Raw genomic sequence first — 21,926 nt, 5'->3', positions numbered from 1 at the left:
ACGCTTAGTCCAACTAACTATGGGAAGTGTCATAACGGTAACAGCTGCTTTTCCAGTTTCAGATGCTTTGAAACAATTTCTTTTCTTTTATTTAAAAAACAAAACAAACAAACAAACAAAAAAAAACAGAACAGAACAAAACAAAAAAAAAATAAAACTTAGGAAATATATGTGATTTGTCATTCCTAAGAATACTGGTCTTAAATATCCTGTGAAATAATTACTCAAGTATTGATTTCTTCTTCAACAGTGATTGCTCTTTTCTTAAAAATAATTTAATGGCCTGTCCCAAACAGGTGCGTGACTGAGAAGATGAGATGAAAAAAGCATCTCTTAAACGTGTGTTTTGAAGAGGGGGCGTATTATTTAATGCTTTACAAAGACTTGGTTCTGAATAGCACATCAAAAGAGTAAATCCTTTGGCTGTTTTTGATCAAATTTTGCACTTAATTTGGTTGGCGTGTTGGTTATATGCAGGCACGTCCAATCAGCTGCTTTTTTGCACTTCACGTATGGTGGTACTTGCTGTTTTGACCAAGTTTTGCGCATTTGGCGATCCTTGTATTTCTAAAGCCCTTTCTCCTTGTTCCTCTTTCCTTGTATTATTAGCAGTGCTGGTCTACTACCATACTTTGCATGCCTATTAAAATGTTCTTGTTAAGGCTTTTTATTTAGATGTCATCGTAACGTGTGATGACTACTAAAAGAGAATCTAAGAAGTCTAAGGGAAAAGTAGTCTGAAAAAAAAATATATTACTTAGGAAACCACGCTTGGATTAATCCAAAAACAGAGTTCGAGGAAGAAGCATGTTTCTGACTACTAACAGAGCTTTTTCAGCGTTATTCCAGCAGCCTGACGCCGCACCAGATGGCCTTAGACACAGGCACCCACCGAGCAGCCCCACGCCAGCGCTGCGCGGCCTGGGAGCGGAGCAGCCCCTGCCCCGTCCCTGAGGCGCTGCTACTCTCAGGCGTGGATATTTACTTCAGGTGCCAACGCAGCCTGACTGAAATCTCGTCAACAACACACTTATTTCCTGGTCGATAAAATATGAACGTGAATATTCAGCATCGCAGCTTGGCGTTTTCTTACACAGCAGAGAGGGCTCCGACACCAAGTTAATTACTTCAGAAGCAAGCAGGCGCTTTCTGTGGCGTGGGACAGCCCCGACCGGGGACTTTCCAACACCATCTCCCCAGCTCAGCCTGAGGCAAGCTCCCTGCGGCCTGCCCCGGGCAGCACGGCGGCTTCTGTCCCCGGGGTTTGCTTCACACCCCGCTGCCGGCGGCAGCAGGCGGCCGGCAACGAGCCCCCCCCCGGCACCGCGGGCAACAGGTGCGGGCCCGGCCGGGGCACGAAATGGCGGCGGGCGGGGAGCAGCCCGGGGAGCGCTGCGCCCCCGGAGCTCGGCCCCGCTCCGAGGGGCAGGGGGGAGGCCGGGGGAAGGGGAAGGGGCCCGGGCCCCGCCGGGCTCCCGCCGCCCGCCCCCGCCGCAGCCCCCTCCCCTTCCCCGCCAGCCGCTTCCGCCCGCGGCCCCGCGCATGCCTGGGTTATGCAACGGCGGCGGCGGGCGGGCTGCCTGCGGGGCCGCGCCGCCCCACAGCCGCGGGACGGGGCAGGGCAGCGCCGGGGGCCGTCGTGAGGCCGGCGGGCAGCGGGCGGCGGCAGCGGGGTGCCGGGGGCCGCTCCCTGCCTCCCTCTCCCCCTCTGTCCCTCCCGGCGGCGGCCGGGTGCGCGCCCCTCGCCGTGAGTGGCAGCGCTGCCCGCCGCCAAGTCCCGCCCGTTCCGCTCTCCCTGCTGCAGGCGGCGGCGGCGGCGGGTTGGCTTCCTGCGCGCTGTGCCGCTCCCCCGCCCGCCGGCAGTCGGAGCCGCAGCGGCAGCAGCCCGGATCCCCCGAGCCATGGCTCTGTGAGAGCAGCACATGGCGGCCGCAGCAGCCATGAGCCCCCCACTAATCCATACAACTCCCCGCTGAACGGCCGCCTCCAGCAGCCAGCGCTCCCGCCCGCAACCACCGCTCCCACCGCCCGCCCGCCGCCACCGCCGCGCCGCCCGGCCCGAGCACAGACCCCAACGCCGCCAACGCCGCCGCCGCCGCCGGGCCTCCGCTCGCCCGCCCGCCCGCCCGCCGCCGCCGCCGCCCGGTCCTCGCCATGGGAGTGCAGGGTTTCCAGGACTACATCGAGAAGCACTGCCCCAGCGCCGTGGTGCCCGTCGAGCTGCAGAAGCTGGCGCGGGGCAGCCTCGTGGGTGGGGGCCGCCAGCGGCCCCCGCAGACCCCGCTGCGCCTCCTCATCGACGCCGACAACTGCCTGCACCGGCTCTACGGCGGCTTCTACACGGACTGGGTGAGCGGCGGGCAGTGGAACCACATGCTGGGCTACCTGGCGGCCCTGGCCAAGGCCTGCTTCAACGGGAACATCGAGCTCTTCGTCTTCTTCAACGGCGCCCTGGAGAAGGCCCGGCTGCACGAGTGGGTGAAGCGCCAGGGCAACGAGCGCCAGACGGCGCAGCAGATCGTCAGCCACGTCCAGAACAAGGGCACCCCGCCGCCCAAGGTCTGGTTCCTGCCGCCCGTCTGCATGGCGCACTGCATCCGCCTGGCCCTCATCCGCTTCCACATCAAGGTGAGCGGCCGGGCCCGGCTCCGCGCCTGCCCCGCGCCTAACGGGGCCCGGCCCGGCCCGGCCCCGGCGGGGTGGGGGCGCCGCGCTAAGATGGCAGCGGGGCCGCCCGGGGCACGGCGCTCCCCCAGCGCCGCAAAATGTCGCCGGGCCCGGGGGGGGGCGGCCCCGGCTTTCGGCGGGGCGAGCGGCGCCGCGGCCTCGCTCCCGGGGGACTCGCGCCGGGAGGCGCCGCTGCCTGACGGGGGGCGGGCGGTGGAAGCCCCGCTCCGCGCCCCCACCCCCCGCACCCCCGGGAAGTTCGGGGCCTTCCCCGGGCGGGGCCGGGCTCCCCCCCCCCTCTCCCCCGGCCTGGGCCGCGGAGGCCTCCGGTGGGCGGCCGCCGAGCGCCCAAGTTGAGCGGGCGGCCGCGGCGAGGCCCCGCGCCTCCATGTTCTGTCGGGGCCGGCCTCCGCCCGCTGCTCGGCCTCAAAATGTCCCTCCTCGGCCCCGCAGGTGAGCGGCGCTGCCCCGCCAGCACCGCCGGCTGAGGGATGGCAGAGAGGATTAAAAAAAAATAAATAAAAAATGAAAAAATAAAAAAGTATGAGGAGAAAAAAAAAAAAAAAAAAACACAAACAGAACGGGGTGGATGAGTTACCGCCAGGCCCGCAACAAGTCCCACGCTCCGGCTCGCCCAAGGCTCAGTCCCGCAGCCCGGTGGCTCCGGCAGCTCCGCGGGGGCTGTGTGGGGACGGCCACCGGGCAGCTCCCGGACCCCCGCAGCCCCCAGCCCGCTGGGGACCCCGGGTGGGTGTCCCCACGCCCTGGCGGAGCGGGGCTGGTGCTGGGCCACCGCACGCGGGGCTGGCGTGGGGCTGGAGCCACGGCCGTGCCCACCATAGCGGTTCGTGTGCTGGCCGGGCCAGCAGCACGGCTCAGGGCTGGGAGTGCTGCTGGCAGCGAGGACGGCCCCACGTCCAGGGGTGTGCTGGTAGCTGGGCCCAGAATACTCCTGTTCTTCAAGCACAAAGTTGCAGGGACCACGCAGGGAAGGCATTAACCTTGCTCTGGTTGTGGATGCACGATAAATCTCGGTTTGTTACTGAGATGTAGAGCTCCTTAGCAAAGGAATATGTGGGCCAACGTAACTTTTTTCTTTTAATGTGGATTCTTTGCGTGGTGCAGTGTTAAAATATATAATACGTGATTCAAAGCTGGCTGTTTGATTTTGGTAGGAATTAGGTATTTGTGATGGTCCCAAAATACATTGAACTAGCTACTCTTTGAAATACATGTTTCAGACCACATTAGTTTCTGTGGAAGTACCTTACATCCTAATAATGTCGCCTCGTTTGACAACTGTGTCACCTGTAGCACTTTGTTTGCTTTCAGGCTTAGCGGCAGCATTAGCTACTTTACGATTTCTTGGTAATAGGCCTTATTCTTAATCTCTAGGAACGGTTTTAGGAACAAGAGGGCATGTCATGCTGGGTCCCTTGTATAACTCTAATATAAAAAAAGGGGGGGGGGGAGGTCAGTTTTGCTGGGGGAGATTTGAGAGTGGGCATTTGTTTTGGGTTAGCTCTTGGAGCTGACAAGGGCAAGTTACCAAATAGTAGTGCTGGGGGAGTTTGTTGTTGTTAGGAGCATTTGTGCCATTGAACCAGCTCTGGGAGGGTCTGCATTTGCACTGGTTCTCCCAGCTGGCCAGCTGTCTTGGAAATGGGAAGGACGTCGTACGTTCCCATTCCATGCCTTACCCCTACGGCTGGTGAGAAACTGGGTGCTGATTGACCTGATTCATTTTAGGGTTAGGTAGTATGTGTCGTGGTTATAGGACAGGATGTACTTTAAAGGTACTGTTGAACTTGCATCGTGTTCTTTTTCCTGTTTTTCTGATACAATTTTTTCTCTTTATAAATCAGCTTTACTGCATTTATCTTTCTGTCTGTAAACCTTACTCCGGTTTTATTCACATTCTCCCCTGTGCTCACTTTCTAGCAACCGTCCTGGTGGGCAAACAGCAAATGCGGTTTGAATGTGTGATGTTTATTTGCATGTATGGCTGACTTTGTATTTACGCATGCATGAGACTGTTACCAAATTCTAGTATTTTCTCTCTATTTGTTTTGAAAAGTTGGGTTTGAGAATACTGATTAACTTGAAATATGAAACTGATTTTCATATTTTGAGGAAACATTACAGTTTTGAGTAGAAGGCTTCTTTGCAGACCTATGAACTGGCTATAAATTTAATCTATTTTGGTAATTGGGGGGAGAAAAAAAGGAATGTATTTCATCTAGAACAATTATAAATCACTCGCGGATGGTTTCAGCAGGATGTAGAAATAACAGGTTCCTCCTAGTTATAATAAATATCCGATGGGTTCTTAGCTTAATTGTGACCTGATAGTTTTCTGTTTGGGGGAGGGGGAATAGTTCATAAAAGAACCCCTTTAATGCGAAGCATGCTTGCTGAAATTTAAACAACTCAGCAGAGCAGATCTTAACATCTGTCATACTTTGGTGAGACTTTGTTTTGTTCTCAGCATCTAAACGTGCACGTGCCTGTTTACTCATGCAGAATTCTCTCTTTCTGGTCCAGCATCACTGCTGCTTACACAAGATTTAGTCTTGAAAACTGTTCCAAACTGCGGGCTGTGATTCCCCGCTCCCTGCCCCGGGTTGATTTTGACTTGTGCACGCTGTCTGGGTGCAGTTGCATCTTTGGGCTCCCCTCTGGTACGACCTGTAAGCTATCCATCCCGACTCTCACTGGGTTTGAGTTTTATGTTGCAGGTTAGCTGTACTTCGGTAAATCCAGCTCTCTTCCGTGTGGCAGCTCAGTTATTTGAATAGGGATTCCAGCGTTACATAAACACTGCAGTTTCACGCTCGGAGCACGCTGTGTCAGATAGCTCTGTAAAATGGGGAGGGAAGGAAGGAGGGGGGAGGGAGGGGACTGGTGCTGTGGAGGGGGAGGAAGCAGTTTGTAGGAGAGCAGAGCTGGCCAGGAGCTGAGTTTCCTCTCGTGTTGCCTGCACATCCATGTCACACAGAGCTGTAAAAGAGTTTGTACTCTGTTTTTGCAGGTATCTGTCGTGCACGCAAAGGTGTTTGTTTTAAATATTTGTACATAATTTAAATTTATGTACCCTTCAAAAAAAAAAAGCTATGGGGAATGTCCTAATTTAAAACATAGAAGGATTTGGAGGTGGGGAGAGGGCTGCATTGCCCTCCCCGGGTTAGTCACTGTATAAATCTGACGTCTTCGAATTGTTCCTGGGGTATTTACAGTCTGTTCCTATTCTGTGTGCAGCAGGCACACACATTTTCCTAGGTGACAGTATAATTCATTAGAAAAATGAATAGCTCTTGTGTTTCTCACAGAGAAAATTAACTTTGGAAGGCGCCGTGGTACAGTCCATCAAGCACGTCTCAAAAGAAGTAACATTTTCTCAGAACTGTAGGGCGGTAGCACAGGGAGCAGGGAGAGGGTAGGGCGCTTTTCCCCTGACAGCAGCGTGGCTCTGAGCGAGGGGCGGGCTGGTGGGTGCTCAGGGCACCCAAAACGGGGGCATCTCATAAAGCTATGTGGGAAGAGCAGCATTTGCCAAGCCTCAGTGGATGCCTGATTCAGCGTCAGGTCCAGAAGGTGCCTGCGAGGCATGGGTGGAAGAGGAAGGGTCGCTTTAAACTTGCTGTTGGGCGAAGGGAACCTGTTGCTGAGAGGGAGGTGGATGCTGGAGCGTTTCATGGGGCCGTGGAGGTGCGGGGCTGTGTGCTCGGTAGGACGTGGCTGCGGAGGAAGCACGGAGCTGCTGCAGCGCTCACGCTGTCGTTATTCATACATACCGTGGCGTCTGAAGCTAATGGTTTTGTGCGCGGCTATTTTGGGCTCGCTTGCTGTGTGTGTTGTAGTTAAAATGGAGTACCTGGCTGGGTTACGCTGAGGCAAAACTCGCGCGGGGATTTCCGAGCGTTCGCTAAGTGGGCGATGGGAAGCACGCCGGGCAGGAGGAGCACCCAGCTGGCGCTGCTCCTGTGGGGCTGGGAGGCAAGGAGTTGGGGCATGGGGCTGAGGCACTAACCCGGGGCCTTGGGTTCGCCTGGTGGCCCATTTTGTTTTGATCGTGTCGAGAAGAAAGGCTTGCTTTTATATCTCCGACGGTAGGGCTTGGCTCGTGTCCCCCCGGAAGAACATGTCTGTTCTAGTCATCCGACGGCCACAGCCTAAAATATGTGCTCTGCTAGGCGATGGGAGCGGAGAGGTGCAGTTCGGGCTGTAAACCTGAGGCAGCTTGCAGCATCAGAGGCAGCTGTGCAGAAATGTGGGCTGTAGGGGGTCCGAAGGTGGGAAGAGGAGGCAATTAGGCTTCAGAGGGCAGGGCGGACCTTGGAAAGGTTAAGAAAGTTGCCCCAGTTTGGCTGGGGTTGCTTTGTTGCTGCTGGAATAGGGTTGTAAAACTTTAAAAGCGATGTGTGGTGGGGTTGCTTTTCAAGGGGGCACCACGGCTTGTGGACCTGCTGGAGTATCCCCAGCCTTAGGGCTGTTCCCCGTGAGTTAATGCAGACATCGGTGCAGTAATATGTTTGGAGCTTGAGTGTTTCTGTTAATAAACAGTTACTTCAGATGAGTTTAGTGATACATAACGCCACTTCAGTGAGTAGGCTTCCAGAACTGTGCATTGTGCTGCCGAGCAGTCCTTGCATCCTGTCTGAACATGCGATGTCATCGGATTCTTTAATCGCTATAAATATCCTGCAGGTGTTTCAAATACACATTTGTAGTTTCGGAAAGACCTAATGTATCATAATACATGTGATAAATCAGTGCTGCAATTTAACACTGTAGCTAATTATTCTGTCTTCCACTATAGGTTGCACAGAGCATTGAGGATCATCATCAAGAAGTAATTGCTTTCTGCAGAGAAAAAGGTTTCCATGGTTTGGTTGCATATGACTCCGATTATGCATTGTGCAACATCCCGTACTATTTCAGTGCCCATGCCCTAAAACTGAGCCGTAATGGGAAAAGTCTCACAACAAGCCAATACCTAATGCATGAAGTTGCCAAGCAACTGGACCTGAATCCAAATCGCTTTCCTATTTTTGCTGCTCTTTTAGGTAAGTGAAGTAATAAAAGAACTTGATGCTAATAGTTAGGCTTGTAATTTTAGTTTCTGTTAAATGTTTTAAAATATGCGTGTATAATTTGACAAAGCATCTAGGCAAAGCTCTCCGTTTGTTTTAGTGAATCCTGCTGGTCTTGAGGTTGGCTGGATGCTTTTTTTTTTTTTCTTTTTTTTAATGAGGTCAGACATGCCAAATTTGTAGAGACCTGTGAGTGATGCAGACTGTGGCTGTCTAGAAACAAGAATAGGAAGTAAGAATTCTGCAAAGCTCTGCCTTGCCAAAATGTTCTCAGTGGTGGGGGTAGGGATTCAGGACAGCTGTGGTTCTGCTAGTTCTGGTCTTACATGGCATGTGAAGTCTGATCTTAGTAATACACTTTTCAGGCTGGGAAAGAGTATTTCTGGAGCAGACTTTGGATTGCAGGGGCATTTTTCCCCTCAGATAAATATTGGACAAATATGACTGTGTCAGCTGCACCAGAAATGTAGTATAGTCGAGTAAAACTCCACAGAAGGTGTGGATGATCAGCATCTTAACTCTAGCTTCATTTGGATAGTTCTTTAGCCCTCCTGCTTCTAATGGTAAATGGTGTTGTGTCTTTAAGGAGCATAGGTTGGAACAACATCAGTTCCACATCCCCACTGAAATGGGGCAATTTCAACACACTGTATTAGCACAGCTGTCACAAGGTCTAAGATGGAAGAGGGAGTTAATGACTAATAGACTTTATTCTCTTAAATAAATCTTACTTATTGGAGTCTTCTAGCTTTGATTTCAGTAAATAAGCACAGAGGAGCCATATTCTGGATCATGTCTTACTGAACAAAAAATTAAGAAAGCTGGATTTTCTTTTCATTTTCACGCTGGCTTTGTATTTTAGTGTGGGTGCACGATTCTTTGAAAGCTGTGAATGAGAGAGGAAATGTTATGCTGCTTTAGCATACTGATATTTTAATAGTCTTTAATATTAAATGGTTTCTAGTCCAGGCAGATACCTTCCACATTATGGAAAGAACCAACGGGTCTTACAATAGAAAGCCACAAGTGTTTGACTAGCTGAAGTTGTTTTTTGTTACCGTGTGATTTTTCATATCAAGAGTGGTTACCTGCTTTCCTGGCTGTATGGAAGAATGGCAGATGATTGGCTAAGCTGCAATTTAAAACAAAAAACTCTGTGTAAATTGCGTGGCAGACTACTATTGCTAGGCTTTGTTTTGGATTCTATAAATAAGCTGTTGAATGCCAGTTCAATGAGTAAGAATTACTGTTTGAAAAGCGGTTTCACAGTTGCAGATATGCATTACAGGATTTATGTGAAGTACATGTTAATGATGTTATTTTGCCTTGTAAGAGCAGTAGAACTACATGGCCAGTTGAGCCATTGCTGGGTGATATGAAATGGGGTATGAAAAATATGCTAGTAAAGCTGTTGAAGGTTTTGAAAAGTTATGGAAGAAGTTCTTGAATATTTTCACTTCTGGTGTCTTACATGACAAAATATTTGTTTGCTTTTAGGAGAAGGAAACTGAGGTAATTTCAAATAATTACTTAAAGGTGTAGCTTTTTTTCCAAATTGGTACAGGGGTTGAAAAAAAAAACAGTTCAGCTACATGTTTAGCTCTGTGTATTCTTTTGTATTTCTTTTATGTGTGCATTCAGTATGAGTAAGCAGAATGGAGAAATCTTTATGAAAGACAAAGCTAGAACAGAAGATACTTTTGAGTTTTTACTGTGATGAGGTTTTTTTATATTAGTGAATAGTATGAAATCTAGGTATTTGATGATATGAACAGTGGTTATATAAGCTCACAACAAACAGATCCTGTTTGGTTTACTGGCAACAGTTTTCAACTTTGACATCCTAAGGACTTAAGTAACTTAGTGTTTTAATGAAACGTTGAATGCATATAGGCACATAATTCTGTGTAGCGTGCAGTTTGTTGAAAGCAGGGTAGCCTATTCAGATCTACTACATTTATTTATTTATTTTATACACGAGGGCTTGAATGACTTCACTGTTTATTATGCCTTTGTTCCTGTGGCCTCTTCGGGGGTCTTTTGAACTTCCTGAGTAGAATGAAGAAAATGACAATGGGAAAGGATAACTGAGTATTTGGTGATGTAGAAGTTATGTGAATCTGTTGCATTGCTGTTCAGTTCTGGGTGCAGCAGTGTAACTCCCTGTGCTAAAACCTTCTTTTGGAATAAATGAGGAGGGGCTTGTGAAAAGACACATAAGTGGTCAATTAATAAAACATTCTCAATGGCACATTCTTTGGGATTGAGTTTTATTCTGGTATACAGACTCTGTTGTTAAGTATCCAGCAAAATATTTTTCTGACTGTACCAACTAGGCAAATTTTTAAAGATTACTTTCTGAGATGGTTATGTATATTCTATAGCTTGTTGGCTTTATAGTTTTTTCCTTCTTACAGGTTTCCCTACAAAATGATTTTATAGTCCTAGCTTTATACTGTAATGAGTATCTTTGTCATAGGTAGTTAAAACGTGGCCAAGATACTGTGCCCTCCAAGAGTGTGCTCTTAAAGTTTTGTCCTAATTGCTGCTGATGTAAACTGGGAGCTGATTTAGGTTCCTTTGTAAATTTTGGTTCAAACACTTTAAGAATGATCTATAAAAATAAAATAAAGCTTCAGCAGTAGAAAAACAAACACAGTGTGAGGTATAGAGCTATAATTCAGTGAACTGTTTAGAAAGGGCAGTGGCTTCAATTAGTATCTAATTGCTTTAAAAAAAAAAAAACCTAAGGCATATGCTATAATAAGCCATTAAAATGGAAAAAATCAATATATGTTGAGGTTGTTCAGCCAGGTCAAGAAATAGAGGTTGCTTATGTAACGTTGATCTCTTTCCCACTGTGGCAATACTTTGTAATGTGTCTAGTTATGTAGTCTTACTCTGTTTCTCAATAAAATTTTAGAACCACTTAAGGTAAGTACAGGCATCACCTGTTACCTGACTATAGAAGACACTGCTGCACTTCAACGTACTGAATTCCAAAACTTGCTGCGCAGTGAGAATTGATCAAATGGTCAGACTGCCATATATGTGTGTTCAAGAGGATGGAATTAACTGACATGACAGATGGAGACCAAACAAGATTGAAGTTTCGGTAGGAGGAAGAGACGCTCCGACTATTTTAGGATAATCTGCAGGAGTTACCATTAGTTAGCGCAAAACTTTATAGTGCTCTGGCTGTAGTTGATTTTTTACAGACCTGCATTATAAAGACTGTCTAATCTTACCTTGATTAGATTAGTAAGAAGGTGGTTATATACAAACCTGTTGAATCTTTCTGATGTGAATGTCAGGTTTAGCTCCTAATGAATAAAGATTATGTCTCCCTGTTGGAGATCTCAGCTGGAGGTGAAATATTGATTGGATAAGAGTTCCCTCTCTGGGAGGCATTCACTAGTCACCAGGCAATGGACGGCTTTCTTCATTTTCACATGTTGCAGAGCATTAAGAGCAAAGCCAAATATTTTATGAGCAAAGTATTAAGAAAATAAGCAACTGTTGTGATTGATTCAGCACCGTCATATTCCTTATGACTTAGGCGGGAGCTCAAGATTTTGTCCAAATATTGAAATGCAAAAAAAAAAAAAAAAAAAAAAAAAAAACAAACCAACAACATCTGACCTGTAAACATACTGATCTGAATGAGAACCTTGCATTTACTGATAATCTGCTACTTGGTAAAAAAAAAAAAAAAAAAAAAATACCCTCAAGTTTCCTACCAAGGGTAGTAATACATTGTCTTGCTCTTTATAAAGTTTTTATTCACAAACACTAAACTCTGTCAGTGGATGATTAATTAGTATTCAATGAATTAAAATGTTCAAAATGTTTTCGACTAAGTTGTTGTTTTTTGTTTTTTGTTTTTTTTTTGTTTTTTTTTCCCTGAACATAATCTGCTTTGAAAAACAAAACAATCTTTTCAGTGATTTTATTTTTGGTATGAACAGCTTGGTAAATATAGCTATCATCTTTGTTCATTGAAGCAACTAAATAAGTTCCTAATTACTTTGATGTTGCCAGCCCAGGCTCTTTCCTGACCTGGTAGGCCAGGAAGAAAAACTTCGGGAACTGGGAACCTGCTAAGTATCACCAGAGCTCCTAGCATTCCGGAGGGTTAGATAAACCTGCCTGCTGGCTTAGTGCTCAACCCACGCTGTGTAGCGGGGCTGAGTGCGGATTCCAGCGGCAGCTCTGATGTGCATCGGTAACAGCATGTGCTGGCCTGCAGGATGGGCTTTCCAGCTTGTCGGGGAGCAGCAGAGCATGTTCGTGCACTGTCACGCCTCAACTACTAAAGGCTGTTGAGGATCCCCTCATAAAACGTGTCAGAGGTAGACACCGTGTGTTGTGACTGGCTCTGTTGCTTCTCTAAGGGAAGTGTGTTTTGCTGTAAGGACAGTATTTTGATTAGGATTTTCTGGAGTGACAAAAAGGGTACCTGCAAGTTCAGTCTGTCTTTGGTAACTCTTTATTGGGAATTGAGGACTACATATTGATTTTGCTGCATGTGGAATCAGCGTGAAATGTTTTTAATGTCTACATCTTAAATAAAGTTCTGCCTTTATTCTAGGTAATCATATTCTACCTGATGAAGATTTGGCTTCTTTTCATTGGAGTTTACTTGGTCCAGAACATCCACTAGCTTCACTTAAGGTACAGAGTTTAATTGCTAGTAGTTGCATAAAATGAAATCAGTCATAGCAGTTAATCAGAGCAGTGTAATAGATTAATATTTTAAATGTATTGTGAGTATAATAAAGAGCAAGAGGAAGCTTATTCAGAATTGTGGTAGCCTGCCATAGCTCGTGCAGATTTTGGAGTCAGAGCAGCCATGCAGGGCTCTTGTTCTCAGTCACTGTCTGGTGCCCCTGCCCCTCTGTTGACTGCAGAGGATACCTGGGGTGATTAGCCTTACCAGGCTAAACTTAGCCCTTGCGATCCCCCTCTGTGCCCTTCAGCTCCATGAGCCATCCACCCAATAGCTTCTGCGTGTGTTTTACTTAGAGAATGTAGCTTTTTACACTCACTTTCTTTTTTTAGGATTATTTTTTGTTCAGTCACGTTCTTCAACTGTCAAAAATAATTAGCAGGCTGTCTTCCTACCAAATTCTTTTATTTTCTGTTGGTCTGAGTTTGTGTGAATTTGTCAGTTATCTGCACTTCTTGAATTACAGTGTAAATATACCAAAGTTGGCTGCACAAGAAAGTCAATGTGGTCTTCAGTAGATTTTTTTTTTTTTTTGAGGCAAGTGGCTTGTGTCTGATGCTCTTAGTTTACAGTATGTCTGTTCTGCTGCTTAATCACACTTGCTTTGTGCATTTGCCAAACAGCTATAAAAGGGAAACTGGACACACTAGAGAATGGAATAATAGTGACCTTTCTTTCTCTCTGCCACAATAGACATATCCTTTTCCTTTTTTTCCTAAGGTGTTCCATATAGCTAATCAATTTACGTTTTGTAAATTTTGTAAAAGTGTTCTGTTTTAGTATCTACAACAAAAATAGACTTTTTTCCTGCCACTCCTAAAGTTTCTTAAGCATTGGGGAAAAAAAAAATTCAACTTGCTAAAGGTAGAATTTAAGATTTTCAGCAGTGTTTTTAAGGCTTTCATGTGAATTGCATAGCAAGCAGGTATGAGAATTTGATGTTACTCATCCACTATTTTGCTACCACTCCTGTTTTAGGAAGGTAAGTGTCAGCATGTTGTAATCACAAAACAATATAAACGTGTGTTTGCTGCTGCCTTGTAATACTTGAGATGAAGAAGTGAAAGGTTAAAGGAATGTGCCTGTATTTTTATTTTTGACTAGTAAGGTTAAAATGTGTGACTTCTCTCAAAGTGGTTGATAAAACTTTCTGATGTGCAGAATACTTTTCTGTGTTTTAGACGGAGTAGATTTGTCTTACAGCAAAGTCAGAATATGGTTGTAGAGATCTTTTGAAACATCTTCTAAATATATACTGAATTACATGACTAGAATGAAAATCAGACATTTGTCATCTTTGCTTCTGCATTTACTTTTTCAGTGAAAGCATCAATTGGCTTTTTACCTGGCATCCTAAGGAAATTAAACTTACTTTCTTAGAGATCATTGGGCTGACTTGGGCAGTCCTCCCTTTATTTAATCTGTTGACCAATGTTAATCAGATTTGAAAGTAGTTCCCATTTGGCTGTTACAGGCTCTGTGAAAGCTGATACACTATTATCGGTGAAAAAGACCCGAATTAGTGCCCTTACTGAGGGAAAAGGCTAGCACAACACACAATTTATTTCATTTCACAGCAGCAGGCTGGCCAATTGTTAAGTACATAGCCTCAAACTAACCGCAGCATTTATGTCTCCTGGCTGATAATGGTGTCAAAAGGGAGAGAAGGAAGCTGGGCTGCAGCAGAAAGGACACAAGTCTACAGGAAACCAATCTTCATTAGTTGCCAGTCAGGGAACAACTTCATTTTTTAGCTTCAGTTTCAGCTGTGCTCATGGTTTGAAATCATAACTTGTTTCAGTAGCTCATTAGCTCAGTTTTATTTGTTTTGCCATGTCAATGGTGTCATTAAAAACTGCTCTGTAGAGACTGTTAGTTGTAGATGTACAGAAAGAAATACCCCTTGTAAACTTCATGAATACTTGAAGTTGAGAGAAGTTGGTTAGCTGTAAGTTAGAGGGCAAAAAGTAGTTTCAGGGCAGTTTGAAAAAAATAACAAAATATCAGAAGCTAATGTAAAAGTTGGGAAGCAGGGCAAGGGGAGTTGTGGGCTATACTTGAAACTCTGCATTGTTGCATCTATTTAAATTTAGTGCTGATTGTTTTTGGTGCCTAGGAACACAGAAATCATTCTACACCTCATTCAATTCATTTAGGATATAGAAAACTTTTCTAATTGCATAAAGACTTCAATCTTTCATATCTAAGGCAGTAGATAGCTAACAAATTTGGTTCCTAGTGGCTTGGTTCACAGCTTCTCAGTGAAATCTATGACAGATAATGTACAATGTATTTTCTGCATTTTTTCTCAGTCCTTTATTATGGTGTAGCAAAATGGTTACTCTTCCTGTAAGAGAAGATTTGCTAGTTCACCAGTTAAGAAATGTGGCTTAGAGTAAGAAATTACCAGTCTTTGCTAGTAGAAAACCAGCATGTCTGCTCAAGGATCAAGTTGTTGAGGTGAAAAAAAAGCAGAACTGAATAAACTGTCACTCTTTAAAAGAGGGACATGAGAATGGACCATTCATCTAGGAACAGCTGAGTAGAAATTGAAAGGAAAGGAAATGGAAATCTGAAGAAAAAGTCTGTCCTTCACATCTAGAAGGAAATGAACCGAACTGTCCTGACAGCATCTTACGTGCAGGGTAAAAAGTGGTGCCTGCAGAAGGCACCAGCACCAATCATCAGCTCAGCAAAACTGTGAAATTCTGTGGACAAATCTAAATGAAATGACCACTAAGATCAGAAGTTGAAACAGGAGGTGAGATGTTAAAATTCCTGAGAGAATTTGGCTGCTAGTCCTACTATGGGAAGTACCATTATACTGCATTTTATTTGTGTGCTTCAGGATTTATTTTTAAGAGGTCTACAGAAACAATTCGGTTCGCATTCTGGAAAGCCTGCTACAGGAAGGAGCTTCAAGATCAATGCCTTTTTTGCATCAGAACTGAATTAGGAGGGGACTTTCTCATCTCTAGATGAGTTGGTGTTGATTTGGGAGGACATAGCACCAAAGAAATGCAAACGCTTCATACACAAGGGAAAGGTAACCTTAGAAACAAGTCTTAACACAACCTCAGATTTTTGGAAAGAGAAAAATATGCAGGGAAACTGTGAGATTGATGCCTTCATTTGTGATGGATTATCTTCCTGTTAGTGTGGATTTGAAGGGTTGAATTTGCTGAACTCTTTGGCAAGGTCTCCATATGTCCACCATTACAATGTATCACATCTGTTTTTACCTGGCAAAATTAGCTACCTAATCTTGGCTGCTTCATCTTGGTAGAGGGACAGGAAGAGATGCTTCCAGAAGTCAGTTCAAAATGTGCAGGTCGGGCTGCTTCTGTGAATTGCTCTGGGAAGTTCTTGTCTTTCTCCACTGACCTGAGAGGGAGTCTGCCAGAGGGAGACTAATCTTAGACAGTGTGCTGCTGCTCAGGTGCTACTCTTAAAATGTGCTTCAGGTAAGTGCTCTCCTGCTGGATGCTACGGGCTATCATAGGGTGATTCAGGTTGGAAAGGATTTCAGGTCATCTAGCCCAACCTCCTGCTCAAAACATGGTCAACGTGAGGTCAGAACGCATTGCTCAGGGCTTTACCTAAACTAGTCTGGAAAACCTCTGAGGCTGGCTGGTGATTGCACAACCTGTCTAGGCAGCCTTCTCCATGCCTTGACAGTCCTTGAGGTAAAGATGTTTTTCCTTGCACACGGGCTGAACCCATCTTATTTTAGTCTATGCCTTTTGTCTCTTGTTCCACGATGCACAGCAGCGAGGAGCCTGGCTCTGTGCTTTGGATAACCTTCTCACAGGCATCGAAAGGCTGCTGTTAGGTGATCTCAGAGCCTTGTCATTGCTAGGCTGAGCAAGCTCTGTTCCTTCAGCCCCTTCTCATAGAGCTACTGTTCCAACTCCTTGACAGTCCTGATGGCCTTCAGCTGAACTTGCTCAACTTTATTGACATCTGTCTTGTATTGTTTGGGCTTTGGGAGCCCAAAGCTGAATGCAGTGTTCTGGGGGTGATTTAATGAGCGCTGAGGAGCAGAAGTCATCACATCCCTCAGTCTGCTGGCTGTGCTTCTGTGGCCCTGGGCACAGCTGGCCTCCTCTGCTGTCAGGGCACCCTGCTGGATCCCGCTCAGCTTGCCGTCTACCGAGAGCCCCAGTCTTCCTTGGCACATCTCCAGCCTGTATAGCAGCCAGGTGCAAGGCTTGCTTTTGTAGTTGCTGGATTTCTTAAGGTTCCTGCTGGCTCATTCCTCCAGGTCGTCTAGGTCTTTCTGGATGGCAGCCCAGCCCTCAAGTTCATGGCAGTGTGCACAGTTGTCAGGCGGATTGTCTCGTGTGAGGTCTGCCTGTATCAGCTCTTCAGCTTGTGTTTGTGCTCTCCCCTATTCTTTTTGGCATCTTCTGGTTCCTCGATTTAGGTTTGACTTTTCTCCCAGTCCTATGCATATAAATTGTTCACAAATTATCTCCGCACTGTGTGCATTGTTCTCCGTTGCCACCCTGACATAGGAACGTAGAAAGAAATTTTCCAACCAGTATGAAGGGAGGAGGGGGGAGAGAGAATTTCTAATTGAATAACCCGATCTTAAGGGAAAAGCTGAGCTTCTCGTTTGAGAGGATTTTAAGGCATCCAGTGAACTTCTTGCCTCTTTGGAAAGGTTGTTGTTAGATCAGATACACTACAAGCCTGTAAGATTAAATGTATTTAACCTTCAAAGGCTGAGATAAGAGGCAAACTGTTTGGGTGGGAGCTCTACCAGAAATTACTAGACAAAAATAACAAAACCCAGATAACTTGTAATGGTCCTTGTATCTTCAGCCTTTTCTCTCACCAATGAAAAAAATGTTCCCTATGTGTCACCTCCCTATAATTGAACATTTGCAGTTTCTTTTTTAATGTTTTGAAAATAAAATGAAATTGATTATCTGTTTCTAGCAGGCACAACAGTAAATGCTGGTACTTGTGTTGATTAGCTTTTAAAGGCTTCACTTCCTGGCAGTGGTGGGTAACCGTAGTTGTCCCTGAATGGGGCAGTTTTTTCCAAGTGTAGCTTAGGTTCTTCTTACAGTATCCTGCTAATCTGGTAGAGTTGCACATATGTGAGCCTATTCTCTTTTGATAAAGCATGTTTGCAAGTTTATTTCATCAAAACCAAGGCTTTTTTTTTTAATCTCTTAGCTTCAAGGCTTGTAATGTTGCTCTCTGCCTCTTGTTTTGACAAATACCTTTGTAAAATTAATTTCCTTTCCCCACTTAATCTTACCAAAGTGCATTAATAGGTCACTTGTGATTCTTGTCAGTGGTCCTTCATGAAATTAAAGTCGTCCTTTTACAACTAGGAAAATGCAGTTGTCAGATGTCATGTGTTTTCTAACCTGATTCCCTCAAAGAGTGCGATCTACCTCCATGTTTGACTTGTCAAAATTTGTTTTTCAAAATATTCTCAGAAATTCTTCTGAAGAGGTTAAGGTAAAACTGGCGTCTAGGAAGGAAACAAAAAAAAATCAAGATATGATTCTAATTTTGTTCTGAAATGCTTTGAGTGCAGCTAACAGCACATTTGAATCATTAACAGTTTTTCTGTAAATTTTACTGTTAAGTCTTAATGTTTTTCCCTTATCTAACACTGAAGACTTCCTATGTATCTTAATGCACACAGCATTAGAAACATTTATGATTCAGTGCAAAATGTACAATTTTAGACTTCTAGAACATTCCGAAATGAATAGAAATTTTTTCCTCTTCAGTAGCAGGAGAGTATATCTTATTTCTCCTCTTTTTTGTTTTTGGCTTCTGTATAGGTCATGACATTTTTATTTTTGAGGGTGTTCTCACATATGGACTAGATGTCTTCTGAAACAGAATAAAAGAGAATAAAATCCAGATGTCTGAAGTGTCTCTAAATCTGCAATACGTACTTTAAGATGGTCTCACTTCAGAAGTTAGCAATATGCGCCAGTGAGGTCTTCAGGCTGTTGGTTTAAAAGGAGCTAAATTGGTGGTGATATGCATAGTAAGCCCGTAACATGTCTCGCTTGAGCTTTGTGCTTCCAGAGTCTGAGCTGAATATTAGTGCTAGAGTGTCATGATATCATCTCTTGATGGTAACTGCTTAACGTTTATTAAATATTACTATCTTGGAAATTACATAAGCCTGATGATATGCTGCTCGTGCTTTTCATCCACTGAATTTTCAAGCAGACATTGCAGAAACGCTTAGGCAGTAAGGCAGGGTTTCTCCAAGGTGCTCTGCAGAGAGCACATCGAACATGACACAGCCATGTTATGATTCAGCTGCTTTAGAGATGTGTAATAATTACACTTACAAATAAAATGGTTGGTGTTCGTAAGACGACTTAGATTACCAGTGAGGAGAAAAGCTGTCTTCTGCTAGCAGATTAGAGCAAAATTCATCAATATTTGTGAGTGCAAGCTTACGTATGAATGTGATCTATATTTAGGATTGTTCTGTACATTCGGATTGCACGCTACGGAAAATTTAAATTTACTGTCTGAAATAAAAAATAATTGCTGTGCCACTTACTACACTAAACTAAACTCTTCTTTATTCAGTCTCATAAAATGGGAAGCTCATTTCCGGTAGAGAATGGCCAGATGCAGAATGAATATCCTGACACTTCTGAAAAGTAGATACGGGGAGAAGGAAATTAATAAAAATGTGAATCTGGGCAAAATTTCCATGGTCTAAATATTAAGAAGGCTGTCTAAGAAATTGCACAGTAAGTGGATCAAATACAGGCAGCGGAGAGAAAGTAATGTGGTGGACTGCATATAAAAAAAAAGGGCTTGTCGTGCAGACTCTAAATTGCAAATATAAATCTAATTAAGTGTTAATAAGAGTATTGCATAAATGTTTCTGACGAGGCTGGATTGCAGTATTTTTTTAATACAGTATGGTAACTCTGTGTGGAACACAAACAAGGATTTTTCACCTTTTCTCATATCTAAAGTCTAGAACTCTTAAACAGTAATTACAACTTCTCAAATCTTTTATCTCTGAATTTAGCAAATTGGCAGGTGAAAGTTGAAAATCTGGCTGCCCGTATAGCTACTAATGGGGTGCTCCAGAATTGTACTAAGGATCCAGACAGAATTTTTATCAAGTTCCTGAGGCATTCTCAGAAATGTAGGCCATGTAGTTGGAGGCCTCTTTTCTGCCCGTGTGCGCGTGCGCTCTGTGCAGCATGGAGGGAAGGGAACCACCTGCCCGGGGGTGGGTAGCTCTGGAGACCCAGCTAGCAGCACAACTACACAACTTTTCATTTTGCGGTGGTTCATGATGCTTGCTTGACCTGCACTTCCTTTAGTACAAGCAGGATTGTGTAGTGCATGTACGAGAGGTAATTCCCGTCACAATATGTTGAATAATCCTTGGTTTATTTTCAGGACTGTAGGTATAGGAGGAACGTGTTGACAGTGTTTAGATGGAAGGCCAGGTTTTCCAGAAATATCTGGTTCTCTTCCTTTCTTCATATGAAAACGGGAAGAGTTTAGGCCAAAGAACTGAGTGAAAAACTTCCTAGTACAGCAGCAGAGCCTGGTACAGCAGAGCAGTTGTCAGCTGCTGAACTGTGGGAGCTGCATCTGTAGGGACCTTGGAAGTCATCTCACAAAGTTCTTCCAGCTCTTTCTTCTTTCTACAGAGGTCTTTTACTACAAAGTCCAAAGTGATCTGTATCTTGTCAAGCCCGTGGCCCCAGTTGGTGACCAGTAAATCAATGGGAATTCAGTATTTTCCTAAGATCTTGAGTAGACTGTACTGCAGACTCGGTAGAGAAAAATCTATGGTCTGGATGGACTTGGGTCATAAACTTGAGGGGAACTTGTAGCATGCCTTTAAACCACATGTTTCTCATACATTCAGAATAGTCAGTTAGTATGGGAGGTCAGACGCATCTGACATCAGAGGGTGAAACATCAATTATTTTAATGCCGGAGCGTTGAAACTACTTTATCAATGAAATTATCTTCTGAAGAACATCCTGTGTGTCTGTAAAAAGAGTAACCGGGCATATAACCGTGTTGATATTGAATTGCTTGGAAGAGAAAGTAAATATGCTCACATAGTAATGAGAGAAATTTATACCTCTTTTTGTATAATATGAAAGAAATAAACAATATTTTCTTGCCTAAAATGCTCCTTATAATATGAAGGTGTGTGAATATAGCATACTATAATGAAATATGCAGAGTTTGAAAACACTAGTTATTTAACTATGCATTATCTTCAAATAATAATTTGCAGACCAAAACCTGTAGGATCTTGAGAGTAAGTTTCTTTGAGATATTCATTTTCTGTGTTTGTTTTTCAAATCTTCCCCTGTGTTTCTGTTTCTTGTGCACAGAGATCTTTCTGTCCCCATTGGATCTCTTTCAGTAATTCTGACACCACTTTACATTCAGAATATAAACTGTGTCAATACATAAAAAAAATAAAAATATTAATTAAAAAAAAAAAATCTGGCATATATACCAAATGGATGTATCTTCTAGAAAATCCTTTATCTAATGTGGAGGTGTCTAACTGGAAAGCAGTAAAATAATTAGCGTCATTGACCGTGTTTGTTGTTGGACCAGATACTTCACTTAATCAACAAATACTTACACAGAGGTGAGGTTTCCCATACATACGTACATGCATACATACATATATGTACTGTAGATGTAATATACGAGTCATTGCTTAAAGTGAAGTTCTGAAAACAAGGTGAAAATCCCCAAAATATTTAGATCCTTAAATCTGTCAACATAGAATTTGTTGAATATATTTTCAATAAACAATTGTGTTAATTCTTTGCAGTGTAACTGAAGTATCTTGGACTGCCCTGTTATCTCTGAGTAACGTATGTGTGTGTTTTCACAGGTACGTGCTCACCAGTTAGTTTTACCACCTTGTGACGTAGTAATCAAAGCCGTAGCTGACTACGTCCGTAACATTCAGGACACCACTGATTTGGATGCCATAGCAAAAGATGTTTTTCAGCATTCACAGGTAAAGTATGGAAAAAAATATTTTTTTAAACAGTTGTGCACTTGTGCTCTAGACTTGTGTTGAAGAATTGCATTCAGTAAAAGTAGTGCTTTGTATCAGTTGATATAGGAATCTGTTGGTATATGCAGTGTCGTAGGTACCCTAGTGTAATTTTCCAGTCTTTTGGAAAGCAGAAATGCTGCACTTATTCCCAGTGCTTTAAAGTTAAATTTGTGATAACCACAGGGGTTTTGTAGTCTAGCTTTGTGTACTGTCATTGAGAATCAGTGGTACATGAGGATAATTTTAAAGCTTTATCCTTGCAGGGGTTGACATGATGTTCCTTGTGAGGGTGTGGAGGTATAGTCCCCATGGCTCCATGGGTGTTAATACTGTATGTGATATAAGTTAACTGCTCTGCAGTGCTGTGCTGACA

General features: G+C 44.3%; 1 protein-coding gene across 3 annotated transcripts in view; it reads left to right on the top strand.

Annotated features, from left to right (window-relative positions):
* Positions 1–1,581: 1,581 nt before the first annotated feature.
* Positions 1,582–21,926, top strand: part of FAM120A (family with sequence similarity 120 member A) — a 53,957-nt gene continuing 33,612 nt past the window's right edge. For 2 of the 3 annotated variants that reach the window (XM_084530777.1, XM_084530778.1), the window contains exons 1-4: positions 1,760–2,628; positions 7,487–7,733; positions 12,352–12,434; positions 21,383–21,511. In XM_084530777.1, the coding sequence (XP_084386903.1) occupies positions 2,155–2,628; positions 7,487–7,733; positions 12,352–12,434; positions 21,383–21,511 (933 nt within the window). In that variant the 5' untranslated portion in view covers positions 1,760–2,154. Of the gene's footprint in view, positions 2,629–7,486; positions 7,734–12,351; positions 12,435–21,382; positions 21,512–21,926 lie in introns of all 3 variants that reach the window. The other variant, XM_084530776.1, reaches the window with a different exon arrangement.

Source organism: Aythya ferina (genome assembly GCF_964211825.1).
Source record: "Aythya ferina genome assembly, chromosome: 10".
Classification (NCBI taxonomy): domain Eukaryota; kingdom Metazoa; phylum Chordata; class Aves; order Anseriformes; family Anatidae; genus Aythya; species Aythya ferina.
This window is presented reverse-complemented; position numbering and strand designations above follow the sequence as displayed.